This window comes from Bubalus bubalis, chromosome 9 (genome assembly GCF_019923935.1).
Source record: "Bubalus bubalis isolate 160015118507 breed Murrah chromosome 9, NDDB_SH_1, whole genome shotgun sequence".
Lineage (NCBI taxonomy): Eukaryota > Metazoa > Chordata > Mammalia > Artiodactyla > Bovidae > Bubalus > Bubalus bubalis.
This window is the reverse complement of record NC_059165.1, coordinates 23,699,790-23,725,612: the sequence shown is the minus strand read 5'-3', so window position 1 is coordinate 23,725,612 and position 25,823 is coordinate 23,699,790. Positions and strand designations below refer to the sequence as shown.

At 41.5% G+C, this 25,823-nt stretch overlaps 1 protein-coding gene across 1 annotated transcript in view; it reads left to right on the top strand.

Annotated features, from left to right (window-relative positions):
* The first annotated feature begins 13,910 nt into the window (after positions 1 to 13,910).
* RASA1 (RAS p21 protein activator 1) overlaps positions 13,911 to 25,823 on the top strand; it is a 115,564-nt gene continuing 103,651 nt past the window's right edge. The window contains exon 1 of the mRNA XM_006080228.4: positions 13,911 to 14,919. Coding sequence (XP_006080290.2) covers positions 14,396 to 14,919 — 524 coding nt within the window. The 5' untranslated portion in view covers positions 13,911 to 14,395. The remainder of the gene's footprint in view (positions 14,920 to 25,823) is intronic.

Genomic DNA, 25,823 nt, shown 5'->3' with positions numbered 1-25,823 from the left:
AGGGAGCAGTGATACTGCTTGCTACAGTAAGATTCCCAGAGAGGAGCTTTTATGTGTAGGAAATTCAAGAGTTTTATTTTGAACTTGAGATATTTGAATGAAGTTGCCAAGGGACAGTTGAGCTAAGAGGAGATGCTGGGGTTAGAGATGTTAATTTGGGAGCTATTTGCATATACTGTATTTGGTATTTAAAGTCATGGATCTGGATCAAATTATTTAGAAGTAGTAGACAGTAAAAAACTAAGGGTACGCCCAACATTTACAATTTATAAAAGGTGTCTTGAAGGACTTACTTGTATCCTCAAGTATTAAAAGGTCTCTATTTTCAATACAAATTTAGAAGCACGAACCAGGACTAACGTGCACAAGTCACCAGGAGCACATTTCTGTTCAATAAAGGGAATCACTTTTTAACACTTATAGCTAATGCCATGTCTTATGAACATGGACTCACTGCAAATGTTCATATTTTCACCAAGTCACAGACTTTCCAGAAAGGCCTTTTGTATTGGGTACATTTTTCTGGGCTCCAAATGGTGACTGCAGCCGTGAAATTAAAAGATGCTTACTCCTTGGAACGAAAGTTATGACCAACCTAGAGAGCATATTCAAAAGCAGAGACATTACTTTGCCAACTAAGGTTTGTCTAGTCAAGGCTATGGCTTTTCCTGTGGTCATGTATGGATGTGAGAGTTGGACTGTGAAGAAGGCTGAGTGCCGAAGAATTGATGTTTTTGAACTGTGGTGTTGGAGAAGACTCTTGAGAGTCCCTTGGACTGCAAGGAGATCCAACCAGTCCATTCTAAAGGAGATCAGCCCTGGGTGTTCTTTGGAAGGAATGATGCTAAAGCTGAAACTCCAGTACTTTGGCCACCTCATGTGAAGAGTTGACTCATTGGAAAAGACTCTGATGCTGGGAAAGATTGAGGGCAGGAGGAGAAGGGGAGGACAGAGGATGAGATGGCTGGATGGCATCACTGACTCGATGGACATGAATCTGAGTGAACTCCGGGAACTGGTGATGGACAGGGAGGCCTGGCGTGCTGCGATTCATGGGGTCACAGAGAGTCGGACATGACTGAGCGACTGATCTGATCTGATCTGATTGGGTAGTACTTACCACAAATTCTAATGTCTTTTCAAGATTTAAGACTTGATGTTCATCCTTCAATTTTTTTTCATGATGATCTTCCTTATTCAATAATCTTCAGAAGCTGCCTGTTTGCCTCAAGAGAAAATCCTAATGCCTCTGATTAGCTTTTAAAAACTTCTTCTTAACTTTGCCCTAACTTGTAAGTTCATCTTCCTTTGTGAATCCTCCACTCTAGTAAGGCTGTTTCTTCCTTCTCTACCACAGAAAAATGTTCTTCTTACCTTCTCACCTTTTCTTATCCCCTGGCCTGGGAGATCCAGTCCTTCTTCTTTCACAGTTAAAGGAGTTAGAAACTCAAGGAAAAGCTTTGCCCTTTTTCTTTAGGATGCAATCTATCTGACTCTTCTGAACTGCCACTGTGGCAATATAACTCATGTTCAGTTCAGTTCGGTTGCTAAGTCATGTCCTACTCTTTGCAACCCCATGGACTGCAGCACACCAGGCCTCTCTGTCCATCACAAACTCCTGGAGTCTACTTAAACTCATGTCCATTGAGTCAGTGATGCCATCCAACCACCTCGTCTATCGTCCCCTTCTCCTCCTGCCCTCAATCTTTCCCAGCATGAGGGTCTTTTAAAATCAATCAGCTCTTCTTATCAGGTGGCCAAAGTATTGGAGTTTCAGCTTCTACATCAGTCCTTCCAATGAATATTCAGGACTGATTTCCTTTAGGATGGACTGGTTGGATCTCCTTGCAGTCCAAGGGACTCTCAAGACTCTTCTCCAACACCACAGTTCAAAAGCATCAATTCTTCGGCGCTCAGCTTTCCTTATGGTCCAACTCTCACATTCATACATAACTACTGGAAAAGCCATAGCCTTGACCAGACGGACCTTTGTTGGCAAAGTAATGTCTCCACTTTTTAATATACTATCTAGGTTGGTCATAACTTTTCTTCCAAGAAGTAAGCATCTTTTAATTTCATGGCTGCAGTCACCATCTGCAGTGATTTTGGAGTCCCACCCCCCCCCAAATAACTCATGTTAACAATCATATATTGAATTTTACATTGTAATTATGTTACCATTTCATAAGTGCATATCTGATCCTGTCAACCAGAATTTTATTCATTGTAATAGATATAGTTCATTGAGCTCTTACTTTGTTCCGTTATCTCAAATCCTCATAAAAACCTCCTGAAGGTGGGTGTAGAAGCTGTCATCATCTCACCCAATCTGCCTTGTCACTTACTTCTAGTGCATGGCCATGGAATCTCCCTGGTGACTCTCTTTAGAAGTTTTGCTTTCTCTCCCCTGTGAACATGGGACATCTAAGAAGTGCAGTGAGTTAAAGAATCTAGGAGCAGCCTTCAACAAAGGTGGAAGGGAGTTGCAGACGTAAGTACCCTCAGCTCCTCACTCCTCATGGAGGATAACTATGAGGTGAGTTTAAGATAGTTTTTCACAGTTCCCCCCCCAGGATCGAGCCCCTCTCCCTTGCCCACAGTGATTCCCTATCTGATGACACACCCTTTATTTGCTTCCTTCCCTTCCCTGTCTCACTTCCCTCTGTCATGGAGCCTCTTGGGATCACCTCCCAAAATAACTTATAATTCAATTCTAGTCTTGGAGTCTGATTCTGGGGGAAGCTAACTTAGCAACAGATATTGCTATCCACACATGTAACAGATGACAAAACTGAGATTCAGAGAGGTTAAGTAACTTGACCAAAGTTCTAGAGTCAACAGAGGCAGAGGAAGGATTTAAATACAGTCTTTCTGTCCCAGCAACTCAGGTTTGGAGCTGATTTACTGTCTGTATTATCATACTGTAATGCTCTGTGAACACTCAACAAAGAATCTAGTCGAGTGACTGTAAAAACCATAAAGATTTCAAGTCAGTTTAGCTTTTCTTTCCCTAATATCATTTATCACAGTGTTAAATGCTGCATTTATGTGGCTAGATGATTAAAAGTTTACCTCTCTCTCTAAATTGTATGATCTATGAGAGCAAAGACTGTACCTATTTTGGCTTACTGTTGTTTCCCTCAGTTCAGTTCAGTTTAGTCGCTCAGTCGTGTCCAACTCTTTGTGACCCCATGAATTGCAGCACGCCAGGCCTCCCTGTCCATCACCAATTCCTGGAGTTAACTCAAACTCACGTCCATCAAGTCAGTGATGCCATCCAGCCATCTCATCCTCTGTCCTCCCCTTCTCCTCCTGCCCCCTATCCCTCCCAGCATCAGAGTCTTTTCCAATGAGTCAACTTCACATGAGGTGGCCAAAGTACTGGAGTTTTAGCATCATTCCTTCCAAAGAACACCCAGGACTGGATCTCCTTTAGAATGGCATGGTCGAATCTCCTTGCAGTCCAAGGGACTCTCAAGGGTCTTCTCCAACACCACAGTTCAAAAGCATCAATTCTTCAGCGCTCAGCTTTCTTCACAGTCCAACTCTCACATCCATACATGACCACTGGAAAAACCATAGCCTTGACTAGAAGGACCTTTGTTGGCAAAGTAATGTCTCTGCTTTTGAATATGCTATCTAGGTTGGTCATAACTTTCCTTCCAAGGAGTAAGCGTCTTTTAATTTCATGGCTGCAGTCACCATCTCCAGTGATTTTGGAGCCCCCCAAAATAAAGTCTGACACTGTTTCAACTGGCACTTAATAAACATTTTAAGTGGAAGAAAAGATGTAATAGAAGCCACAAGTAAGTAAGCAGGAATCATGAGATAGAGAGTTGGGGAGAGAGGGGTGGTTGGGGGTGTTTGGTACTGGAGTCACAGTCAAGATGAGTGATTGTGTTGAGTAGAGAAATAGAATGAAGTCGTGACAGGGTTCTTGAGTCATGGGAATGGTGTCGCCACTAAAGGAGATAATAACATGGTCCCCATTCTTCAGACATAACCACAAGCATGGCTGCTAGTTCCCAAGAGCTGCTTGTGAATTCTGAACAATAAAAAATATTACAGTTCCCTATGAGACTAGACATTTTACTGGGGGACAGTTTTCTTATTTTCCCTTATTCTCCAGGAATCCATATAATAAACCTCATCACTTAAGGCAAGTCAACCACACCTTTGGAACTCAAATGCTTACAGATTGGTTAACTGAAGACAGTAATATTGTCATACTTTTTCAGAATTGTGAAAGAGTGCACGTGAAGTCACTTTGACAATTTAACATTTTTCTACAAATACAAGGCATGAATTTGGACCACTTTTAATAAAGCAAAACATATTATCACATTATTTCTTCACAAATGCCATTGTAATACTCATGATAATGCTACATGAATTTTTCCCACTTGGTTGTAAATAAGGAGCCCGGTAGCCTACAGTCCATGGGATTAGAGAGAGTCAGACACGACTGAGCGACTAACACTTTCACTTGTTGTTGTTCGGTGGCTCAGTCATGTCTGACTCTTTGCAACCCCATGGACTGCAGCACCACAGGCTTCCCTGTCCTTCACTATCTCCTGGAGTTTGCTCAAACTCATGTCCATTGAATTGGTAATGCCACTCAACCATTTCATCCTCTGTTGTCCCCTTCTCTTCCTGCCCTCAATCTTTCCCAGCATCAGGGTCTTTTTCAATGAGAGAGCTTTCACATCAGGTAGCCAAAATAATGGAGCTTCAGCTTCAGCATCAGTCCTTCCGATGATTATTCAGGGTTGATTTCCTTTAGGATTGATAAGTTTGATCTCCTTGTGTCCAAGGGACTCTCAAGAGTCTTCTCTAGCACCACGGTTCGAAAGCATCAATTCTTCAGTGCTCAGTCTTCTTTATGGCCCAACACTCACATTCATACATGACTACTGGAAAAACCATAGCTTTGACTGTATGCACCTTTGTCATGATGTCTTTGCTTTTTAATAAGCTGTCTAGGTTTGTCATAGCTTTTCTTCCAAGGAGCAAATGTCTTTGAATTTCATGGCTGCAATCACCATCTGCAGTGATTTGGAGCCCAAGAAAATAAAGTCTGTCACTGTGTTCATTGTTTCCCCATCTATTTGCCATGAAGTGATGGGACCAGATAGCATGATCTTCTGTTTTTAAATGTTGAGTTTTAAGCCAGCTTTTTACTCTCCTGTTACACCCTCATGAAGAGACTTTGGTTCCTCTTCACTTTCTGCCATTAGGATGGTATCATCTGCATATCTGAGGTTATTGATATTTCTCCCAGCAATCTTGATTCCAGCTTGTGCTTCATCCAACCCAGCATAACACATGATGTACTCTGCGTACAAGTTAAATAAGCAGGGTGACAATATACAGCCTTGACGTACTCCTTTCTCAATTTGCAACCAGTCTATTGTTCCATGTCCGGTTCTATCTGTTGATTCTTGACCTGCATACAGGTTTCTCAGGAGACAGGTAAGGTGGTCTGGTATTCCCATCTCTTGAAGAATTTTCCATAGTTTGTTGTGATCCACACAGTCAAAGGCTTTAGTGTAGTCAATGAAGCAGAAGTAGATGTTTTTCTGGAATTTTCTTTTTCTATGATCCAATGGATGTTGGATCTCTGGTTCCTCTGCCTTTTCTAAATCCAGCTTGTACATCTGGAATTTCTTGGTTCATGTACTATTGAAGCCAACTTGAAGGATTTTACTAGCATGTGAAATGAGTGTAATTGTGCAGTGGTTTGAGCATTCTTTGGCATTGCCCTTCTTTCGGATTTGAATGAAAAATTGATGTTTTCCAGTCCTGTGGCCACTGCTGAGTTTTCCAAATTCGTTGGCATATTGAGTGCAGCACTTTCACATCATCATCTTTTAGGACTTGAAATAGCTCAGCTGGAATTCCATCACCTCCACTAGCTTTGTTTGTCATAGCGCTTCCTAAGGCCCACTTCACTTCACACTCCAGAATGTCTGGCTCTAGGTGAGTGATCACACCATAGTGGCTATCCAGGTCATTAAGACTTTTTTTGTATAGTTCTTCTGTGTATTGTTGCCACTGTCTTCTTAATATCTTCTGCTTCTGTTAGGTCCATACCATTTCTGTCCTTTAATTGTGCCCATCTTTGCATGAAATGTTCCCTTGGATCTCTAATTTCCTTTTAGAGATCTCTAGTCTTTCCCATTCTATTGTTTTCCTCTATTTCTTTGCATTTTTCACCCAGGAAGGCTTTCTTACCTCTCCTTGCTATTCTTTCGAACTCTGCATTCAGATGAGTATATCTTTCCTTTTCTTCTTTGCCTTTCATTTCTCTTCTTTTCTCAGCTGTTATTAAGGTCTCCTCAGACAGCCGTTTTGCCTTCTTGCATTTCTTTTCTTTGGGAATGGTTTTGATCACCACCTCCTGTACAATGTTACAAACCTCTGTCCGTATTCTTCTGGCACTCTATCAGGTCTAATTCCTTGACTCTATTTGTAACTTCCTGAGTATAATCATAAGGGATTTGATTTAGGTCACACTTTTACTTATACTAATCTATTTTATGTCCAGTGCATAATCACTTCTGCTTCTATTCTATCATTTAGCTGAAAATTCATGTTAAAAAAAATGACAGAAAATATATTTGGAATCAAGCAATAAATGGTTCCAAAAAGAAAATCACTCACTCTGGCCAGAAATGCTCCACTGATAATACACATGACTGGGAAACGATGAGTTCTCATCCCAGTCACACCATGATTAACACTGATTAATCTTCTTAGCCATTTGTGCTAAATAGCCTTAGTTAGGTCATAGGATAGGATAAATTACATATAATGTGGTTCAAGTGTAACAAATAACATCCCTATATTTAACAGAAATACATTCTTCATCACAGGGGTTCTCAAACCCTGCTGTAGTAGAACTGCCAGTGTCAAACCCCTACCCTCTTGGCATCCACCTATTCTACGCAAGCAGAGGCCTGTCACTGCTAATGCTAGTTACCCTCTGCCTGAGGGCTTTCTCTGGCCAGGGGAGATGCTCAGGCTGTACATTGGGCAGTTTGGAGGTATTTGCAAGGAGATGTTTTCAGAAGCTGCCCTCAGCCAAGGGTAAGCGGGAGCTGAAGAATAAAAACCACAGTTTCTGTGTCCCTCAGGTGTGCCTCCTCCCGGGGGCTCTGTGCGATCAGCCAGACCTCCATGGTAGAACTGAGCCCCAGTTGCTTCTAGCAGTAACCAGCTCATTAACATATTCTGTATTAATTTCCTTCCCTTCTCTACTCTCCTATTGAAATTTCCCAGGATGTCCTTCCAAATAAACACTTTAACACTCAAGTCCTAGTTTCAGTGTCTGCTTCTGGGGAAACCCAAATTAGGATACCTGGTCTATAAACCAATGCCAATTTTTAAAAATCCATGGAAAAATGGAAAAGAAGGACATAATACATACCCTGCACATTTCATGAAGCTAAACTTATGTGATTCAAAAGACTTTTTCCCCGATATTGATTCTTCTTTTTTTTTCCCTCTGTCCCTTCCTTCCTTTCTCCCTGTCCCCTAGTCCCTGATCTCCCTTTTTACTATTTCTGACAGTTGAAGAAAATTGTTGTTAATAGTAACAAAATATTCCCTACTTCACAAAATTCATAATTCAGTAGTTTTTGTTGATGTAGATTCTGTAAAATCGAGAAAACTACAAGTTACTGCTGCTATATATACTATATGTTACATATCATTGTTATTTTCACAATTAGATAAAGAAAAAAGAGAAAGTTAAAAAGTTTAAGATAACAAGTGAAATTGAGTTCTTCAAAAACATGTATTAAGAAAAATAGTTAGAAATATCTTAGAAAGATAGTTTTAGTTAGGTTAAGTTTCATCACCCACAACTTCTTCTGATGTACTTAAAACTCTCACCTTATTTTATCTATAATTATCTCAAGGTGCTATTTAACCCTTTCCTTGTATAGTTATTTTAAAGCCTGTTAAAGGGGCTTAAGTATTTGATGTACTAACTAAATTTAGAGAGGATTGGGTTACTGGGAGCTCCTCCAGTAAATCCAAGAAAGCAACCAGAATTAAGAGACTTTGCAGAATTTCAAGGTGAAGAGGCCAAAGGTTAGTTGGATTCCAGGACTCGGTTTCAGGTGGTATTTAAGCTGTTTCAGGTGTTTCAGGTAGTATTTAAATTGTTGCCACAGAAGCAAAGAACAGGAGTTAATTATGAGGAAAATATGAACTGGAGTCTCACACAACCCTGAGTCCCCCATTTCCCTTGCCCTAAAACCATTCCGCTTCCTTTTTTCTTTTACTTCTAGCATAGCACATTATCAGGTAAAGGAACCCAGGTGCAGAAAGGAAACACAGAGGAATCTAGTAGATAAAGAAAAACAAACTAAAAATGGTGGAGAAAAATTTCTGATGTAGAATAATGAAAGACCAAAAGATAAAAAACAAACAATAAAAAATGAACACATTTTTCTACTCTTTCAAGAGAAGGGATATTTATTCTCAATCCAATTGATCTAAACACCTTTAACCATGAAAAGTGAAAGTGAAAGTCATTCAATCCTGTCTGACTCTTTGCGACCCCACGAACTATACAGTCCATGGAATTCTCCCGGCCAGAATACTAAAGTGGTTAGCCTATTCCTTCTTCAGGGGATCTTCCCAACCTAGGAATTGAACTGGGGTCTCCTGCATTGCAGGTGGATTCTTTACCAGCTGAACTGCCAGGGAAGCTCCACCTTTAACCATATATAAGCTTAAATGTTTTAAGAGGGCTCTAATAATTTTCTTTAAAGTTTTACAGCTTCAGTTCTTTAATTTCTCCATGGTGTTTATAATTTTCTTCAAGCTTTTTTAGCTTATTTTTTAAGCTTATTTAGTTATTATACCACATACTGTAATCTCTGAAGAGCTATTTACTTTTTCATCAAAATAATTTCCATTAACCTATATCTCCTCAATGTTATTTGCTCAAAACATCTTCCTAGTAAGGAAATTTATGCTCTTGAAAATTTTAAGATGAGGTCAACAAATGCACTAAGGATATTAGAGGTTAGGAGTAAAATTTTGGGGTCAATGAAACCTTTAGACATTATTTACAGAAACCTGGAAGCCTATTTGTTTAGCTGAATGTGTACTAGGGCATGAAACACAATTATGCTCTTTATCACTTCTTGCATAGTATTCCCCTCATAAATGTTCTCTAAAATTGTATTTCTGAGTCAGTTATCTTTTCACATATTGAAGTATCAAATCTGTAACACATTTTAGAGTGTATTATATTCATATTTACCAGTAAAATCAGAATGAGTCATTCATTTTTTAGACAATTAAGTGTTCAGATTCTTTTTACCCATATATCTTTGCCCAGCATTTCTGATTATTTGTTGTTGTTGCTCAGTTGCTAAGTCATATATGAGCCTGGGAACCCATAACTGCAGCATGCCAGGCTTTCCTGTCCTTCACCATCTCCTGGAGCTTGCTCAAACTCATGTCCATTAAGTCAGTAATGCCATCCAGCCATCTCATCCTCTGTCACCCTTTTCTCCTCTTGCCCTCAAATCTTTCTGAACATCAGGGTATTTTCCAATGAGTTTGCTCTTCGCATTAAGTGGCCAAAGTATCAGAGCTTGTTTCAGCATCAGTCCTTCCAATGAATATTCAGGGTTGATTTTCTTTAGGATTGACTGGTTGGATCTCCTTGCTGTCTAAGGGACTCTCAAGTCTTCTCCAGCCACAGTTCAAAAGCATCAATTCTTCAGTGCTCAGCCTTCTTTATGGTTCAACTCGCACATCCATACATGACTACTGAAAAGCCATAGCTTTGACTATACAGACTTTTGTCAGCAAAGTGATATCTGTGTTGCTTAATACTCTGTCTAGGTTTGTCATAGCTTTTCTTCCAAGGAGCAAGAGTCTCTGAATTTCATGGCTGCAGTCACCATTTCCAGTGATTTTGGAACTCAAGAAAATCTGTTACTGTTTCCATTTTTCCCCCATCTATTTTCCATCTATTATTTATTCTTCATTAAATGCTGTTTAATTCTATATCCGGAGTAACTTTTATCAAATCACTGATATCAAAGATTCTTTTACTAAGAGTAAAAGCTATTTGGAATTTTCCTCTCTTTTTTTGTATATTGTTCGGTTTTTCAGTGCCTCCCTGTTTAATATTATCTGTGAATTTAATTAGCAGACTGTTTACTTCCCTTTGTTAACTAATGTTACATAACACCACACCTAACATCAGTCCCTGCAGAAACCCTGTAATGCCTCTCTTCAAATAAATATTTCATTAAAAAAAAAATGTTCTTCAGTTTTTGACTTATGAAACTTCAAGGAGTACATTATCTATGTCAGGAAATTCAGGGACTTGGAAGAAAAGGAAAGGGAAACACAGAGGTAGAAATTGAGGGAGAAATCAGCAGGAAAAAATTAGACTGTAGATACTATAAATGAAAGATGGAGAGGTCAAGGTGAATAGAATAATAAAAAAGGCAATAGAAAAAAATAAAGAAGGCAAAACATTTAGCCTTTTTTGGAAAAAAATAAGTCACTGAAGACAGAAGACTGATTTAAAGGAGTACACAAAGAATAATAAAGATCAAGGCCTAAATCCATCCAATAAACAGAATCTGTAAAACATTTGAAAATATCTCATCAGAAATGTGTGGTAATCTCTTTAGATGGAAAAGACAACAGTACTCTAAGACTGAATATAATATAAGACAGTGGTATTAGGTTGATATATACAGACAGAGTAGATCTCTCACACTGGTTGAGCAACTGATATCTAAAGATGTGAGCTGATCTAATTTAGTATTTTTTAAAAGAATCGAGACCTGTTCAAAGCAATTGACAAAGATGCCTAGCATTAGGTTAGGCAGTAGGTTAGACTACAAGTTGTGTCTGCAGTGTAGGAACTACAAAATAGTACACGTTGGTATGTAATTGGTGTTGGACTGCATTAAATATTGACCTTTAGATGCTAAAGAATTTTCAGAAAAGGGAATGGATGTAATTCTGCAAATTAGTGAGTCTGACCTGGAATCTCAGGCAGAATAACTATGCTGTGTGTTAACCCAGAGCTGGTGATTACCTGCCAGTCCAGCGTCTTATGTTCAGAGGTGTTGCATACCATTCTGAACGACAATGGTGTTGCATACCTTTTTCTTGTTTAGCATACTATATTGGTTCTTAAGCGTAAACACGCAAATTTGGAGAATTCATTAAAACAAGAGTACTGCGTTTTTCTGATTCAAGAGGGTCTGCGGTGGGGGTCTAAGAATTTGCATGTCTAACAAGTTCCTGGGATATTGCTGGTCTGAGATTATTATTGTGATTAGTCAGTCCTTCACTCTCCCTACTGCATTAAGAGGCAAGGATGAAGGAGTCCTTAGGACTACTACTAATTACATTGTCATTGATTTGGCAACCAGGCTTATGGAAATAGACATTTCTAAAGGAAAACATCTTGTGTGCACCTTGCCACCTCCTTTAGTTGTCTTTTCCTTTTTCTCTTGGCCTCTTGTTATATGAGGCTTCCCTGGTGGGTCAGACAGCAGAGCGTCTGCCTGCAATGCGAGAGACCCAGGTTCAATCCCTGGGTTGGGAAGATCCCCTGGAGAAGGAAATGGCAACCCACTCCAGTACGCTTACCTAGAACATTCCATGGACTGAGAAGCCTGGTAGGCTACAGTCCATGGGGTCGCAAAGAGTCGGACACGACTGAGCAACTTCGCTTTCTTGTTACACAGCCCCTTCCCATCCTCAATGTGCTTCTTGTGGGTTTGACTATTACCCTTAGTAGAGAACATATTAATCTCAAAGATCAATATTTAATGGTATTTAATGTGAAATTCCTCCAGCTACTGCTACTGCTAAGTCACTTCAGTCGTGTCCGACTCTGTGCGACCCGAGAAGGCAGCCCACCAGGCTCGCCTGTCCCTGGGATTCTCCAGGCAAGAACACTGGAGTGGGTTGCCATTTCCTTTTCCAATGCAGGAAAGTGAAAAGTGAAAGTGAAGTCTCTCAGTTGTGTCTGACTCTGAGCGACCCATGGACTGCAGCCTACCAGGCTCTTCCGTCCATGGGATTTTCCTAGGAGAATGTAAAATAAAAGCAATATCTATGAATCCAAAAGGTCTAATCACAGATGCTGGAATTAAAAAAAAAATGGAAATGATTCCTCCACCTACCTTTATACATTTGTTGTTGAGTCGCTCAGTTGTGTCCCACTCTTTTGCGACCCCATGGACTGTACCCGGTCAGGTTCTTCTGTTTATGTGATGTCCATGTGTTCGTCCCTCCTCCCAGACAAGAACCCTGTAATAGGTTGCAATTTTCTTCTCCGGATCTTCCCCAACCAGCGATCGAACCTCCGTCTCTGTCATTGCAAGCGGATTCTTTACAACTGAGCTACCAGGGGAGCACACTTTTATACCTATTCCACTATAAAAAACAAAATCCATTGTATTTGGATATGTAAAGGGTGAAATTTCAGTTTATTATTTTTGAGGATACATAATTGTAGCTGACACGTTGGCTCCTTCTTGACATTTGCTGGTTGAAACTGCTCTGTACATTCATACGTGTACCGTGGAGTGTGCCCTGCCGTGTTTTGTGCAAAAAAAGTGCATTGATGAGCGTTGTCTGGGGACCTCTCCTCTCCACACCTTATTATACACAACAGACTTGCAGTGGCAAAGGTAGTGTATGTGGGTGTGAAAGAAAGGGAAAAGAAAAAAGAATACAGGGAGAGTCGGAGAAGACAACAAAACGCGTACAGTGACAGAAATCCGACTCACAACCACTGCTTCTACTAAAATTCTTAGCCTTCCCCATATGGTCTCCCCAGTTATCCATTTCGTTTTGAGTCTTCAGTTCAGTTGCTCAAGTCGTGTCCGATTCTTTGCGACCCCATGAACTGCAGCACGCCAGGCCTCCCTGTCCATCACCAACTCCTGGAGTTCACCGAAACTCATGTCCACCGAGCCGGTGATGCCATCCAGCCATCTCATCCTCTGTCGTCCCCTTCTCCTCCTGCCCCCAATCCCTCCCAGCATCAGGGTCTTTTCCAATGAGTCAACTCTTCGCATGAGTCTTAGAATCTATTTTAAAATTTTTTATTTTTTTTTAACTTGAAATAGTCATATAGTCATTTATATAATGAAAAGACAACGGAAACACTAACAGGACTCTCTCGGACCTCCAGGTAGGTATCCCTCCAACCGCCACCCCCGCAGGCCTCGGCCGTCGGGTTTCTGCGCCGCCGGCCACGGCGTCCGCTCTACAGGTCAGGAAGCGAGGAACTGGCTTCGCCGCATCTTCCTTTCTCTTTCCCTCTCTCCTCCCTCTTCAATAACCCCTCCTCGTCGCTCACAGGTTTTTACCGCGCTGAGCGGCCGCGTGCTGGGGACCCACTCCTCCCCTCCGCCGCCTAACCCACCTCTCAGACAAAGCCCAGTCAGGCAGGCGCGCGCCACCGGCCACACCGACCGGCGAGGCGGCTATGCCGCCACGCGCTTCCCCACCGGCTCGGGACGGCGAGCTCGGCCGCGCCTCCACGCGCTCCCCTCGGCTCGGGACGGCGAGCGCGGCCGCACACCGCGCGTCCCCGCCGCTTCCTTCCCTCCAGAGTCTTCCTTTCCCTCCTCCAGTCCCAGCGCGCCACCCCCCACCCAAACCCGCCGCCTCCGCGCTGGGAGTGCGCCTGCGCAGAAGCTGCCCTCTCGCCCCTCCTTCCCCGCCCTTCCTTCCCTCCGCCCCTCCTCCCGTGCCCCGCCTTCCTTTCTCCGTCGATGTCACTTTAGCGCTCCAGGTTGGGAGCCTTTAGGTTGATTTCCCCGCTACCCCGCCCCCCTTCCTCTTTTTCTCCCCACCCCTCCCGCCTCAGCCCGGTGGAGGATGAGGCGGCCGCAGTGGCCCCAGCCCCTGCAGCGGCACCGGCGGTGGTTGCGGTGGGGGTGGCCGGAACTGGGGTGGTGAAGAAGCGGTGGCGGCGGCGGCGGCTGAGGGAGCAGCAGCCGCCCCAAGCCGCTTTCCCCCCCACCTCGCTTCCCTTCCTCTTTAGTGCAGCCAGGAAGTTTTTCGCTTCTGTGCATGTGTGTGTGTGTGTGTGTGAGTGCGCGCGAGTGTGGGTGTGGAAGGTGAAGGTTTGGGCGGCGTTTGTGCAGGCGTTGGGGTTTTTTGCCCACTTCTCTTCCCGTAACCCGGGGAGCTCCCGATCCTGGGCTGTGGCCCGGAGAGGGGGCGCGGCGGCGGCGGGCTTTCTCCTTTTGTTGTTGTTTCCTCCGCCCGGGGAGCTGAAGAGGGGACGCGCCTGGGTGGGGCGGCTCGGAGCCCGGGCCTGGTGGCCCCTGGGGGCTCCCGGGCGGGCAGGGTAGGGCCGCGTAGAGCGGGCTTCAACATGATGGCGGCCGAGGCCGGCGGTGAGGAGGGCGGCCCGGTCACCGCCGGGGCAGCGGGAGGCGGCGCGGCCGCGGCCTCGGGTGCCTACCCGGCGGTGTGTCGGGTGAAGATCCCCGCGGCCCTGCCCGTGGCCGCCGCCGCCCCCTTTCCTGGGCTGGCGGAGGCCGGCGTGGCCGCGACTCTAGGTGGCGGAGCCGCTCTGGGGTCAGGCTTCCTGGGACCTGGGTCTGTGGCGGGGACCCCGGGGGGAGTCGGACTGTCAGCCGGAGGCGCTGCCGCCGGCGTGGCTGGTGTCGCCGCCGGCGGAGCCGGCGGGGAGATGGCTGTCGCCAAGGGGACCACTTCGTTGCCTACTGAGACCTTCGGGGCCGGCGGCGGATTCCCTCCTCTGCCGCCGCCTCCTCCTCAGTTGCCCACTTTGGGCGCTGGCCTGGGAACAGTGGACGAAGGTGACTCTCTGGATGGACCAGAATACGAGGAGGAAGAGGTGGCCATCCCGCTGACCGCTCCTCCGACTAACCAGTAAGTCAAGACTGGCGTTTTGGGGGGAAGCTGACTCCTCGGAAAGAAATAGGAAAAACAGGTCTAGTTCTTTTCAGCTGTGACTCGTAGTGCTTTCAGCTGTGACTCGTTCAGAAAAAGTTTTGAAGCTCAAGGTTCCGTGCGTACGGATTTAATTTGATCACTCATCTTCCCTACAGGCACACTCCCTGGCGTCTTGGTATATTTATTGCTCCTCTGGGAAGATGTAAAGTTTTCAAGATGGGAAGCATGGGAAAATGTGTATCCAGGGAGAACCGGATATGGTTCTGTCCCTTGCAGATTGAGGTGGCGTCCTGGGATTCAGCTGAGCTTGCAGCTACCGAGGCAGTCGTAGTCTGTATTAACCTGGTTGCATTCCCTGTTGAAGCTAGACGATTAGTGAGAAGCTTTGAATATTTGAGTGAGTATCGTGCTAGTATTGTTTGAAACATGCCTTGGTCGGATTGCTTTGTTTTTGTTAGCCTGCAATTCCCGGCTTCTGGCTGTTGAAAGCATTGCGATGCAGAAAAGTCTTTGGATTGCTTTTGAGAACGTGGGTCAGCGAGAAAGGAAAGTTCTGTTAATTACTGGTGTGGTTAATGGCCTGTACTCCAACAATATTTAACATGTGCAGTAGAATTCCCATTTACTAATATGCTACTATAATTCTTCTGTAAGTTGAAACTTTGTAAGTACAGTATTGAAACGAACTAAAATTAATATTGTGCTTCCCTTCAACACCTTTTGTTGGTGGCAAATACAGTATTCTATTTGAAAATTAATTTTGACAATCTTCTGCAGAATATGCAGGACAAAGACTTTTATATATATAGTACCTTCCCCCTTGTTCTCTTCGTAAGTGAACTTAGGTTTGGATTCTGAGAGGAACATGTTGATGGGCAGTAGGCAAAACTTGTTTTATAGATCCCTCATATCTGTCTTAATTGTCCTTTAGAATTTTGACAACCTTGGTGAAGTATCAGAGGAAGAAAGATTTGATTCCTGTGTTGACAATCACTCTAGACAGTTGAAGGTGTTCTTTGTGTCTGTGTGTGTTTTTTTCTTTTATTTTTTTGGATAAGCTTCTTTAGAAGATTTAGAAAGGACTTAACAAATTAAGACATTTTTTGACTTAAGGCTACATACATCTTTTGATGGAAAAGTAAAGTTAATCTTATGTCAGCCATGAAACAGGGGAGTTTTATTCCTTTTATATTGTTCATCATGAGTTCAATTTTTTGTCTAATTTAATTTCAGCTTATCATTTCTTATCTACATATTGCAGACTTCTCTGAAGGTGTTCTGAAAGTATTAAAAATTCAAAATTTACAGCACTGTTTACACATCTTTAAGCCTTTTTTTCAAAACTACTTAAGTATTAAGGGCCCAGTGGTTATGATAAAGTTCAGCTTTTCATAATGAAAGAATATAGTCTTACGCCAGTTCTTAACTAAATTGAACTAGGCATATTTAGTGTGTTGCAGTTCTAAGGTTTTTTAAAAATAGAATTTATTTGGTAGAGCGGTTTTAGGTTCACCGCAGAAATGAACAGAAAACAGTGTTCCAATTAAATTTGTAATAAATATAAATGAGAACCTAAGAAAAATTATACTTGTCAGAAGTCCATTGTAAGATTTTCATCATTTGGGTTTGGGAGTAAAAAGATTATTTGTGTAACTGTGTATATGAGAATTGTTCATGTTCTAAAAAGTATCGTCTGTTTCAGTATAGTTTTTAAAAGTTGCCACCGAGAAGTACAAATTTCACTCTTTTTTTTATCTTAGATATCAATCCAGACTTATTGGAGGCAATATAGTGTAGGGGTTAAGTGTGCAAATTCTGAAGTTAGACAAGATTTGGGTTGGAATCCTGACTCTGCTACTTACTAGCTGTGTGATCTTGCAAAGGTCAGTTTCCCCATCTGTAAAATGGGGTAATAATGGCATCTCCCTCATATGATACTTTTTAAGGTTAATGAGAAATCCCTGAATGTATTCAGCACAGTATCTGATACGTAGTAAGTGCTCAATAAATTAGCTCAAATAATATATAACTTTATCATTAAATTGCTTACCAATTCTATAGGAACTCCCATGCTAATAGCTATTTGAGAGAATGTTTTGAATTCCAAGGGCCTGTCTACCATGATTAATTATATCAAAATTTTAATTTAAAGGCTTTCAGCAGGTTTAGCACGTTTAGAGATGGAATTCAAATGTTTTCTATAAATTCCTAATTTTAAATAAAGGGAAAAGCCTTAGAGACTTGGTTAAATAATGTAAAATCTTTCATGAAAGTATTGAAGAAATTTTTTTGGCTAAATTAATATATGATTATCAGTGACTGGTCACTTTAGTTATTGTGACTAAAATAACTAAATAACTAAATAATATTTAGTTATTATTTATATTAAGGAGGTTCGAGTTCACAGTGGTTTGTTAGATAGACTAGGGTTCCCAAATCAGAGTTTCAACCATGTGTCCAGGTTGTTCAGTGCTGTTGGTCACAAAAGAATCAAGTGACAATATGTAGATACACTAGTGCAAATATAATAGCACTATTATTTGTATCTTGTTTCTCTGTGTACATGGTGAATCATTAGTCTCATGTTTATTACTGAGCATTTGCATTCATTTGGTTAAGGCCAGAAGTTTAAGTTTGTATAATTGTACCTATTACATTTATTTGAATACTCTTTTTTTTGCAAAATTTAGGAAAAAAGTTTTAAAAGAAAAATATTCTCTGCATACATTTTTTATGTAGAAAATGTCGTGTATCTAAAACAGCTAATAATTTTTTTTTTCCCCAAAGAGAGAAAAGTTAAAGGAGTTTTTCACTGATACTTCGTTTACTATAATGGAGCTTTTTTTTCGTGGTCCTCTTTTCTTACTTTCTTCCTCAGAGGTGAGGGGTGACAGTAAAGTAGTGTGATTCTTTTAGTCCACCTTCTATTATGTATAGGGGTTTTAAACTATGAGCCTGCAGTAGCAGGAGCTTCTTGGGCTGAATCCAGTTGAGAGATACATAATGCTTGCTCTTAGTGTATTTGGAGCATTGAGTGGATTAGTTGCCACTTTTAAAAATAGCAAAACTTCATGTTTAAGAAGTCTTGATTTCTAGCATCACTTGAGACTTGACTTTACCTGGTTGCTGCTAGTGCTGGAGAATAGTTTTCTATAGCTGAGTAGTGATTGCCCCACTGAAGTTCTGAGCTCTACAGTTAACTGTGGTCTCCACCAGGCCTGCTTCACCCTTGATATTATTTGTGTGGCGTCTGGCTAACTAGATCTTATCCTGGACCTAAGATCTAAGATGCAAGTTTTCTCAAGCCTGAAGGTTGAAGAAAAAAGAAATAAAGAATGTAAATAATACTTTTCATTTCCTTAAAAATCATACTGTTTCTACAAAAATATAAATCATTCTTAAGTCAAATAATTGTTAAATGTTAGTACTAAGACATGTAGTGTTCATTAATTTTGTCACTGCATTATAACTCTGGGTGAGTCATTTCTTAATAAAAGTGGGAGTGAGAACTGCAGAGATTAGGTATGGACATGACATGGACATGAACATGACCAGATATTTGTATAAGTAGGAGAGCAGTGTAGTAGGGGCTTAATTTAAGAGATACAGCAATGAGTAAGATATTCCTTTTCTTCATGAGTCTCTCTTCCAAGAGAGTTTTTGATCTAGTAGAAAGTTAAATGGGCTTCCCTCATAGCTCAGTTGGTAAAGAATTTGCCTGCAGTGCAGGAGACCCCGGTTGGATTCCTGGGTTGGGAAGATCCACTGGAGAAAGGAAAGGCTACCCACTCCAGTGTTCTGGCCTGGAGAATTCCCTGGACTGTATATGCCATGGGGTCGCAAAGAGTCGGACACTATTGAGCAACTTTCACTTTCAGAAAATTAAGTAACTTCAGTAGCTGAAGAAAAATATCATGAGTAAAGTATGAGCACATGGTCATGGGAGTTAAAATAATAAGATTTATATAATTAGGATCAGTAAGTTTTTAGAGGAAAAATAGCAGGTATGTTTTCAGTAATTGATTCCTTTGACCTTTGCCTAATAATTCTGTCAGGTAAAAAAGAATTACAAATTAATGAGTATAATTTTTTGATCTTGAGTAAAGTGTCTGTCCTCAGTTCAATTGCTCAGTCATGTCCACCTCTTTGCAACTGACCTCATGGACTGCAGTATGCGAGACTTCCCTGTCTATCACCAGCTCCCGGAGCTTGCTCAAATTCATGTCCATCGAGTCGGTGATGCTATCCAACCAACTCATCCTCTGTCGTCCCCTTCTCCTACCTTCAATCTTTCCCAGCATCAGGGTCTTTTTAGAGTCAGGTCTTCAAATCAGGTGGCCAGAGTGTTGGAGTTTCAGCTTCAGCATCAGTCCTTCCATTGAATATTCAGGACTGATCTCCTTTAGGATGGACTGGTTGGATCTCCTTGCAGTCCAAGAGACTCTCAAGAGTCTTCTCCAACACCATAGTTCAAAAGCATCAATTTTTCAGCTCAGCTTTCTTTATAGTCCAACTCTCACATCCATACATGACCACTGGAAAAACCATAGCTTTGACTAGAGGACCTTTGTTGGCAAAATAATGTCTCTGCTTTTTAATATGCTGTCTAGGTTGGTCATAGCTTTTCTTCCAAGAACTCGTAATTATTTACCTGTGGTGTGGAGTAGGTTGAAGGGGGTGCCTACAGTAACTGAGAATACAGAGCGCTGCTGCTGCTGCTGCTGCTAAGTCACTTCAGTCGTGTCCGCCTCTGTGCGACCCCATAGACGGCAGCCCACCAGGCTCCCCCGTCCCTGGGATTCTCCAGGCAAGAACACTGGAGTGGGTTGCCATTTCCTTCTCCAGTGCATGAAAGTGAAAAGTGAAGGTGAAGTCGCTCAGTCGTGTCTGACTCTTCGCGACCCCATGGACTGTGCCTACCAGGCTCCTCTGTCCATGGGATTTTCCAGGCAAGAGTACTGGAGTGGGGTGCCTTCTCTGAGAGCACTGCTAAAGGCTTGAATTAGTCTGGGTCATAGATTAGTCACTTTCAGGAAACCAGGCAAACATTATTGACAGAGACAAAACAACACAAAAATCCAACAGGGGTAATTTAGGAAGAAGGGGAAAATGAAGAGGTCTTTCAGTTGCTTCGTTCCCTGTTTACTAGCTGTTACAGAAATGAAAGATTGCCTTTAAGAGCAGCTCAGATACTCCAAAGAATACCTTAGTGGGGGTAGGTTGATGGAACTTTTGTTATTGACAGTAACCACTATTACTGCTGACATTTTTTGGTTGCCTACTACCTAATAGGAACTGCCCTAATTGATCTACTGGTGTTGTAGTTGTGTATTGCTTTGCTCCAGAACTTGGTTGCTAAAACATTTATTTGCTCTTAATTCTAAAATTTGGGCAAGGCTTGATGGGGACTGCTCCATGTGTCGCCTGTTGGCTGTAATGTCCAAGGTAGCTTTTTAACTTGTAGATCTGGTACTTCAGCTGGACATGTGTGTGTGTGTCTATGTCCCAATAGCCCACCCCCTGCCCATACTCTTTTCATTCCATTAGCTTGAACTTCTTCACAGCATGGCAGATGGGTTCCATAGGGAGTGTTCTGAAGGACAAGATGGGCCATGCCAAAGCTCTGTGTTCTTCATATTTGCTAGTGTTCCAGTGGCCAGTGCTAATCATGCGACTGTCTACATGTAGCGTGGGAGTGGGCTATACAAGGGCACCAGCAGCATCAACAGTATATGATGTTAAATTCGTCCCTTCTTATCCACGGCTTGATTTTCCACCATCTCAGTTACTCTTGGTTGGTTTCTTGGGGGTGTCAGAGTAACTGCCTACTGCATGTGTTATTCATCTACAAGTAAATATTAGATAATATTAGAGTGCTAGTAATTAGGGGAGGCATACGAGGAAGGGCAAGTACTTTTAAGTTTTTTTTCTTAGGGTCTACATGGCAAATTGTCTTTCAACAAATGGTCCAATTATCCCAACAATATATTTTGTATCTGACCACCATGATCTTAATTTTAAACCACAAATGCTGAATATGCATGTTGTTTATGGCTCATTGCTTGAATATGCAAATATATGTGTATGTATAGGTGTGTTATCTTGAAATCACCTGGAGTATATTTCTGTTGTGGGCTAAATAAAAAATAGTTATCAGGTAACATTTACAAATAACTTTTCCCTATGTCTAACCACATCAGTGGGATTTGGATAAGCCTTTTAGGTATTTCAGTGATTACATGATTTTGTGAGTGAAACAATGAACATTATGGGGGACAGAAATATAAAAGAATGTATAGTCTAGCTGGACAATAAGGCATTAATGATATAGAAAGAGGATAAAATTAACCTATTGACACATCATTCAAATGTATTTTTCATGTTAAGAGGATAGTTTTGGAAGAATTAAAGAGTGATTTTGAAATTTTATACTAATTCTCTTAAGTTTTATAGAAAATTTGAGTAGCTTTTGTAGCATCAGTGTATGACATTATGGGACTTGCCTGGTGGCTCAGTGGTAAAGAATCTGCTTGCCAGTGCAGTTGACATGGATTCGATCCCTGGGTCACGAAGATTCCCTGGAGAAGGAAATGACAACCCACTCCAGTATTCTTGCCTGAGAAATCCCATGAACAGATAGAGGAGCCTGGTGGGCTACAGTCCATGGAGTTGCAAAGAGTCAGACACATCTTAGTGACTAAACAACAAAAACCTATGATGTTAAACTAGTCTCTCCTTATCCACGGCTTCATTTTCCACCATCTCAGTTACTCTCGGTTGATCATAGTCCCAAAATACTAAATGAAAATGTCCAAATATAGGCAAGTCATAGTTTGAAGAAGTGTACACTTTTCATTGTACCAGGGACAGGGAGCAAGGCCATCCCCCAAAAAAAGAAATGAAAAAAAGCAAAAAAGCTGTCTGAGGAGGCCTTACAAATAGCTGTGAAAAGAAGAGAAGCAAAAAGCAAAGGAGGAAAGGAAAGATACACCCATTTGAATGCAGAGTTCCAAAGAACAGCACGGAGAGATAAGAAAGCCTTCCTCAGTGATCAGTGCAAAGAAATAGAGGAAAATGATAGAATGGAAAAGACTACAGATCTCTTCAAGAAAATTAGAGATACCAAGGGAACATTTCATGCAAGATGGGCACAATTAAAGGATAGAAATGGTATGGACCTAACAGAAGCAGAACATTTTGAGAAGAGGTGGCAAGAATACACAGAAGAACTGTACAAAAAAAATCTTCATGACCCAGATAACCACAGCGGTGTGATCACTCATCTAGAGCCACACATCCTGGAATGTGAAGTCAAGTGGGCCTTAAAAAGCATCACTACAAACAAAGCTAGTGGAGGTGATGGAATTCCAGTTGAGCTATTTCAAATCCTGAAAGATGATGCTGTGAAAGTGCTGCACTCAATATGCCAGCAAATTTGGAAAACGCAGCAGTGGCCACAGGACTGGCAAAAGGTCAGTTTTCATTCCAATCCCAAAGAAAGGCAATGCCAAAGAATATTAAAACTACTACACAGGTCACACTCATCTCACATGCTAGTAAAGTAATGCTCAAAATTCTCCAAGCCAGGCTTCAGCAATACGTGAACCATGAACTTCCAGTTGTTCAAGCTGGTTTTAGAAAAGGCAGAGGAAACGGAGATCAAATTGCCAACATCTGCTGGATCATTGAAAAAACAACCAGAAAAAACATCTATTTCTTTTTTATTGACTATGCCAAAGCCTTTGACTGTGGATCACAATAAACTGTGGCAAATTCTGAAAAGAGATGGGAATACCAGACCACCTGACCTGCCTCTTGAGAAACCTGTATGCAGGTCAGGAAGCAACAGTTAGAACTGGAGATGGGACAACAGACTGGTTCCAAATAGGAAAAGGAGTACGTCAAGGCTATATATTGTCACCCTGCTTATTTGACTTATATGCAGAGTACATCATGAGAAATGCTGGGCTGGAAGAAGCACAAGCTGGAATCAAGATTGCTGGGAGAAATATCAATAACCTCAGATATGCAGATGATAACCACCCTTATGGCAGAAAGTGAAGAAGAACTAAAGAGCCTCTTGATGAAAGTGAAAGAGAGTAAAAAGTTGGGTTAAAGCTCAACATTCAGAAAACTAAGATCACGGCATCCAGTCCCATGACTTCATGGCAAACAGATGGGGAAACAGTGTCAAACTTTATTTTTGGGGGCTCCAAAACCACTGCAGATGGTGACCGCAGCCATGAAATTAAAAGACGCTTACTCCTTGGAAGGAAATTTATGACCAACCTAGACAGCATATTAAAAAGCAGAGACATTACTTTGCCAACAAAGGTATGTCTAGTGAAAGCTACGGTTTTTCCAGTGGTCATGTATGGATGTGAGAGTTGGACTGTAAAGAAAGCTGAGCACTGAAGAACTGATGCTTTTGAACCATGGAGTTGGAGAAGACTCTTGAGAGTCCCTTGGATTGCAAGGAGATCCAACCAGTCCATCCTAAAGGAAATCCGTCGTGAATATTCATTGGAAGTACTGATGTTGAAGCTGAAACTCCAGTACTTTGGCCACGTGATTCAAAGAACTGACTCATTGGAAAAGACTCTGATGCTGGGAAATATTGAAGACGGGAAGAGGAGGGGACGACAGAGGATGAGATGGTTGGATGGCATCACTGACTCAATGGACATGAGTTTGAATAAACTCTGGGAGTTGGTGATGGACAGGGAGGCCTGGAGTGCTGCAGTCCATGGGGTGACAAAGGTCGGATGTGACTGAGCAACTGAACTGAACTGACACTTTTCAGAGCAGTGTGATGAAATCTTACTCCATCCTGCCCAGACGTGAATCATACCTTTGTAATCATATCCAGTGTATCCTGCCTTCACATAGTAGTTGTTTCTTGGAGTTCAGATCAGAACTCTTGCAGTATCACAGTTTTGTGTCAAGTAAGCCTTATTTTACTTAATAATGCCCCCAAAGCGCAAGAGTAGTGATTTTGGCAATTGGGATATGTCAGAAGAAGCTGAAAGTTTTCTTCTTAATAGGGAACAAAAGAAATCATATGCTGCGATTATGATCTGTGGTAGGAGTGAATCTTCTGTCTGAAATTGTGAAGGAAAAAGAAATCCATGATAGTTTTGCTGTTGTACCTTAAACTGCAAAATATACCATCAGTGTGTGATAGGGTTTAGTTGAAATGCAAAAGGTGTTATGTTGTACAATAAGACATTGTGAAAGAGACTACATTCACATGGCTTTATTACAGTATATTGTTATAATTTTCTATTTTATTATTAATTATTGTTAATCTCTTACTCTGCCTAATGTATAAATTAAATTTTATCATGGATATCTGTATATGGGAAAAACAGAATGTGTATGGGATTCGATACTAATTCAAGGTTTCAGGCATGCCTGTGAATCTTGGAATGTATCCCCTGAGGATAAGAGAGAACTACTGTGTAATCAGGACAGTGATATGCATAGATAAATAGCATTTTAGTGATAGAGGAAACTGTCATTGCCCAGTGTAAAAACAGACTCCAGTAGAGTGACTCGAGGTCACACATCTAGGTAGTGGTTGGGAATCCATTTCCCATGATGTTTCAAATGTTTTTATATTTGAGTAATAAAATGTTTAAAAATTTTTTGTGTGTGGGGAAGAAAGTGGAAAGGCAGAGGCGCATTATTGAGTAATCATTTACTATATTCTAGGTACTTTACATAGGCTATCTCATTTAATTTTCATAATTATATAGAGGGAATAGATATTATCCACTTTTTTATTGTTGAGAAAACTAATAGAACTGGATTTCCAATGTAGATGCTACGCTTGTTCCTTTGTCTTACCCATTCCAGTACATATAATATACACAGATAGAAGTGTACCCACACAAAACTTAATATACTCCAGAACTGACTAATCACTGGGTATAATGGACTGAATTATATCTCTCCAAAATTCATAGATTGAAGCCCGAACCTCCAGTGTGACTGTAGAGTTAGGACATTTAAGGTGATAATTGAGGTTAAATGAGATCATAAGGTGGGTCCATAATTCACTAGGACTGGTGTTTTTAGAAGAGGAGGAGACAAGGAGTGCACGTGTGCAGAAAAAAGGCCGTTTGAGTTCACAGTGAGAAAGTGGCCATCTGTAAGTCAGGGAGTGATGCCTCACGAGAAACCGACTCTGTTGTGTGTTTGTAGTCTTTCACTTGTGTCCGACTCTTTGCAAATCCATGGACTGCAGCCTGCCAGGGGTTTCCTGGACAAGAATACTGGAGTGGGTTGCCATTTCCTTCCCTAGGGGATCTTCCTGACCTGGGAACCAAATTCATGCCTCTTGTGTCTCCTGCATTGCAGGCAGATTTTTTCCCCACTGAGCCTGAACTGTTGACGCCTTAATCTTGGATTTAGTCTGCAGAACTGTGAAAAAGTAAAACAACTGTGTTATTTAAGCCACCTAGTATATGGAATTTTGTTATGGCATCGTGAACTGACTGATAGACTGGGTAATCCTGTGTCTTTAAAAATCCTGCATCTTTAAAAATGGCTTTGGATAATTTTGCAGCAGATTAAATGCACATTTACTGCTTGAGAAACGGCCTTCATTCTTTTATTGTCTTTTTTTCACTGTAGGAAGGAAAAACTAGCTTCTTGGTGAGTTAGTGACTTATATTTCCTCTTTTGTCTATAGTTGTATTGAAAGATGGGAAACATTTAAATGTATGTCTGATTATTATAGTGCAAAAAGATCCATGTTTAACCATGGGTGGTAGCTGTATGATATCTGTGAGTGAAACATTATTCCAATAGATTTTCTGTATTCACTCTGTGAACATTGTAACATTGTTACTTGTCATATTCCTTTCTATTTTATC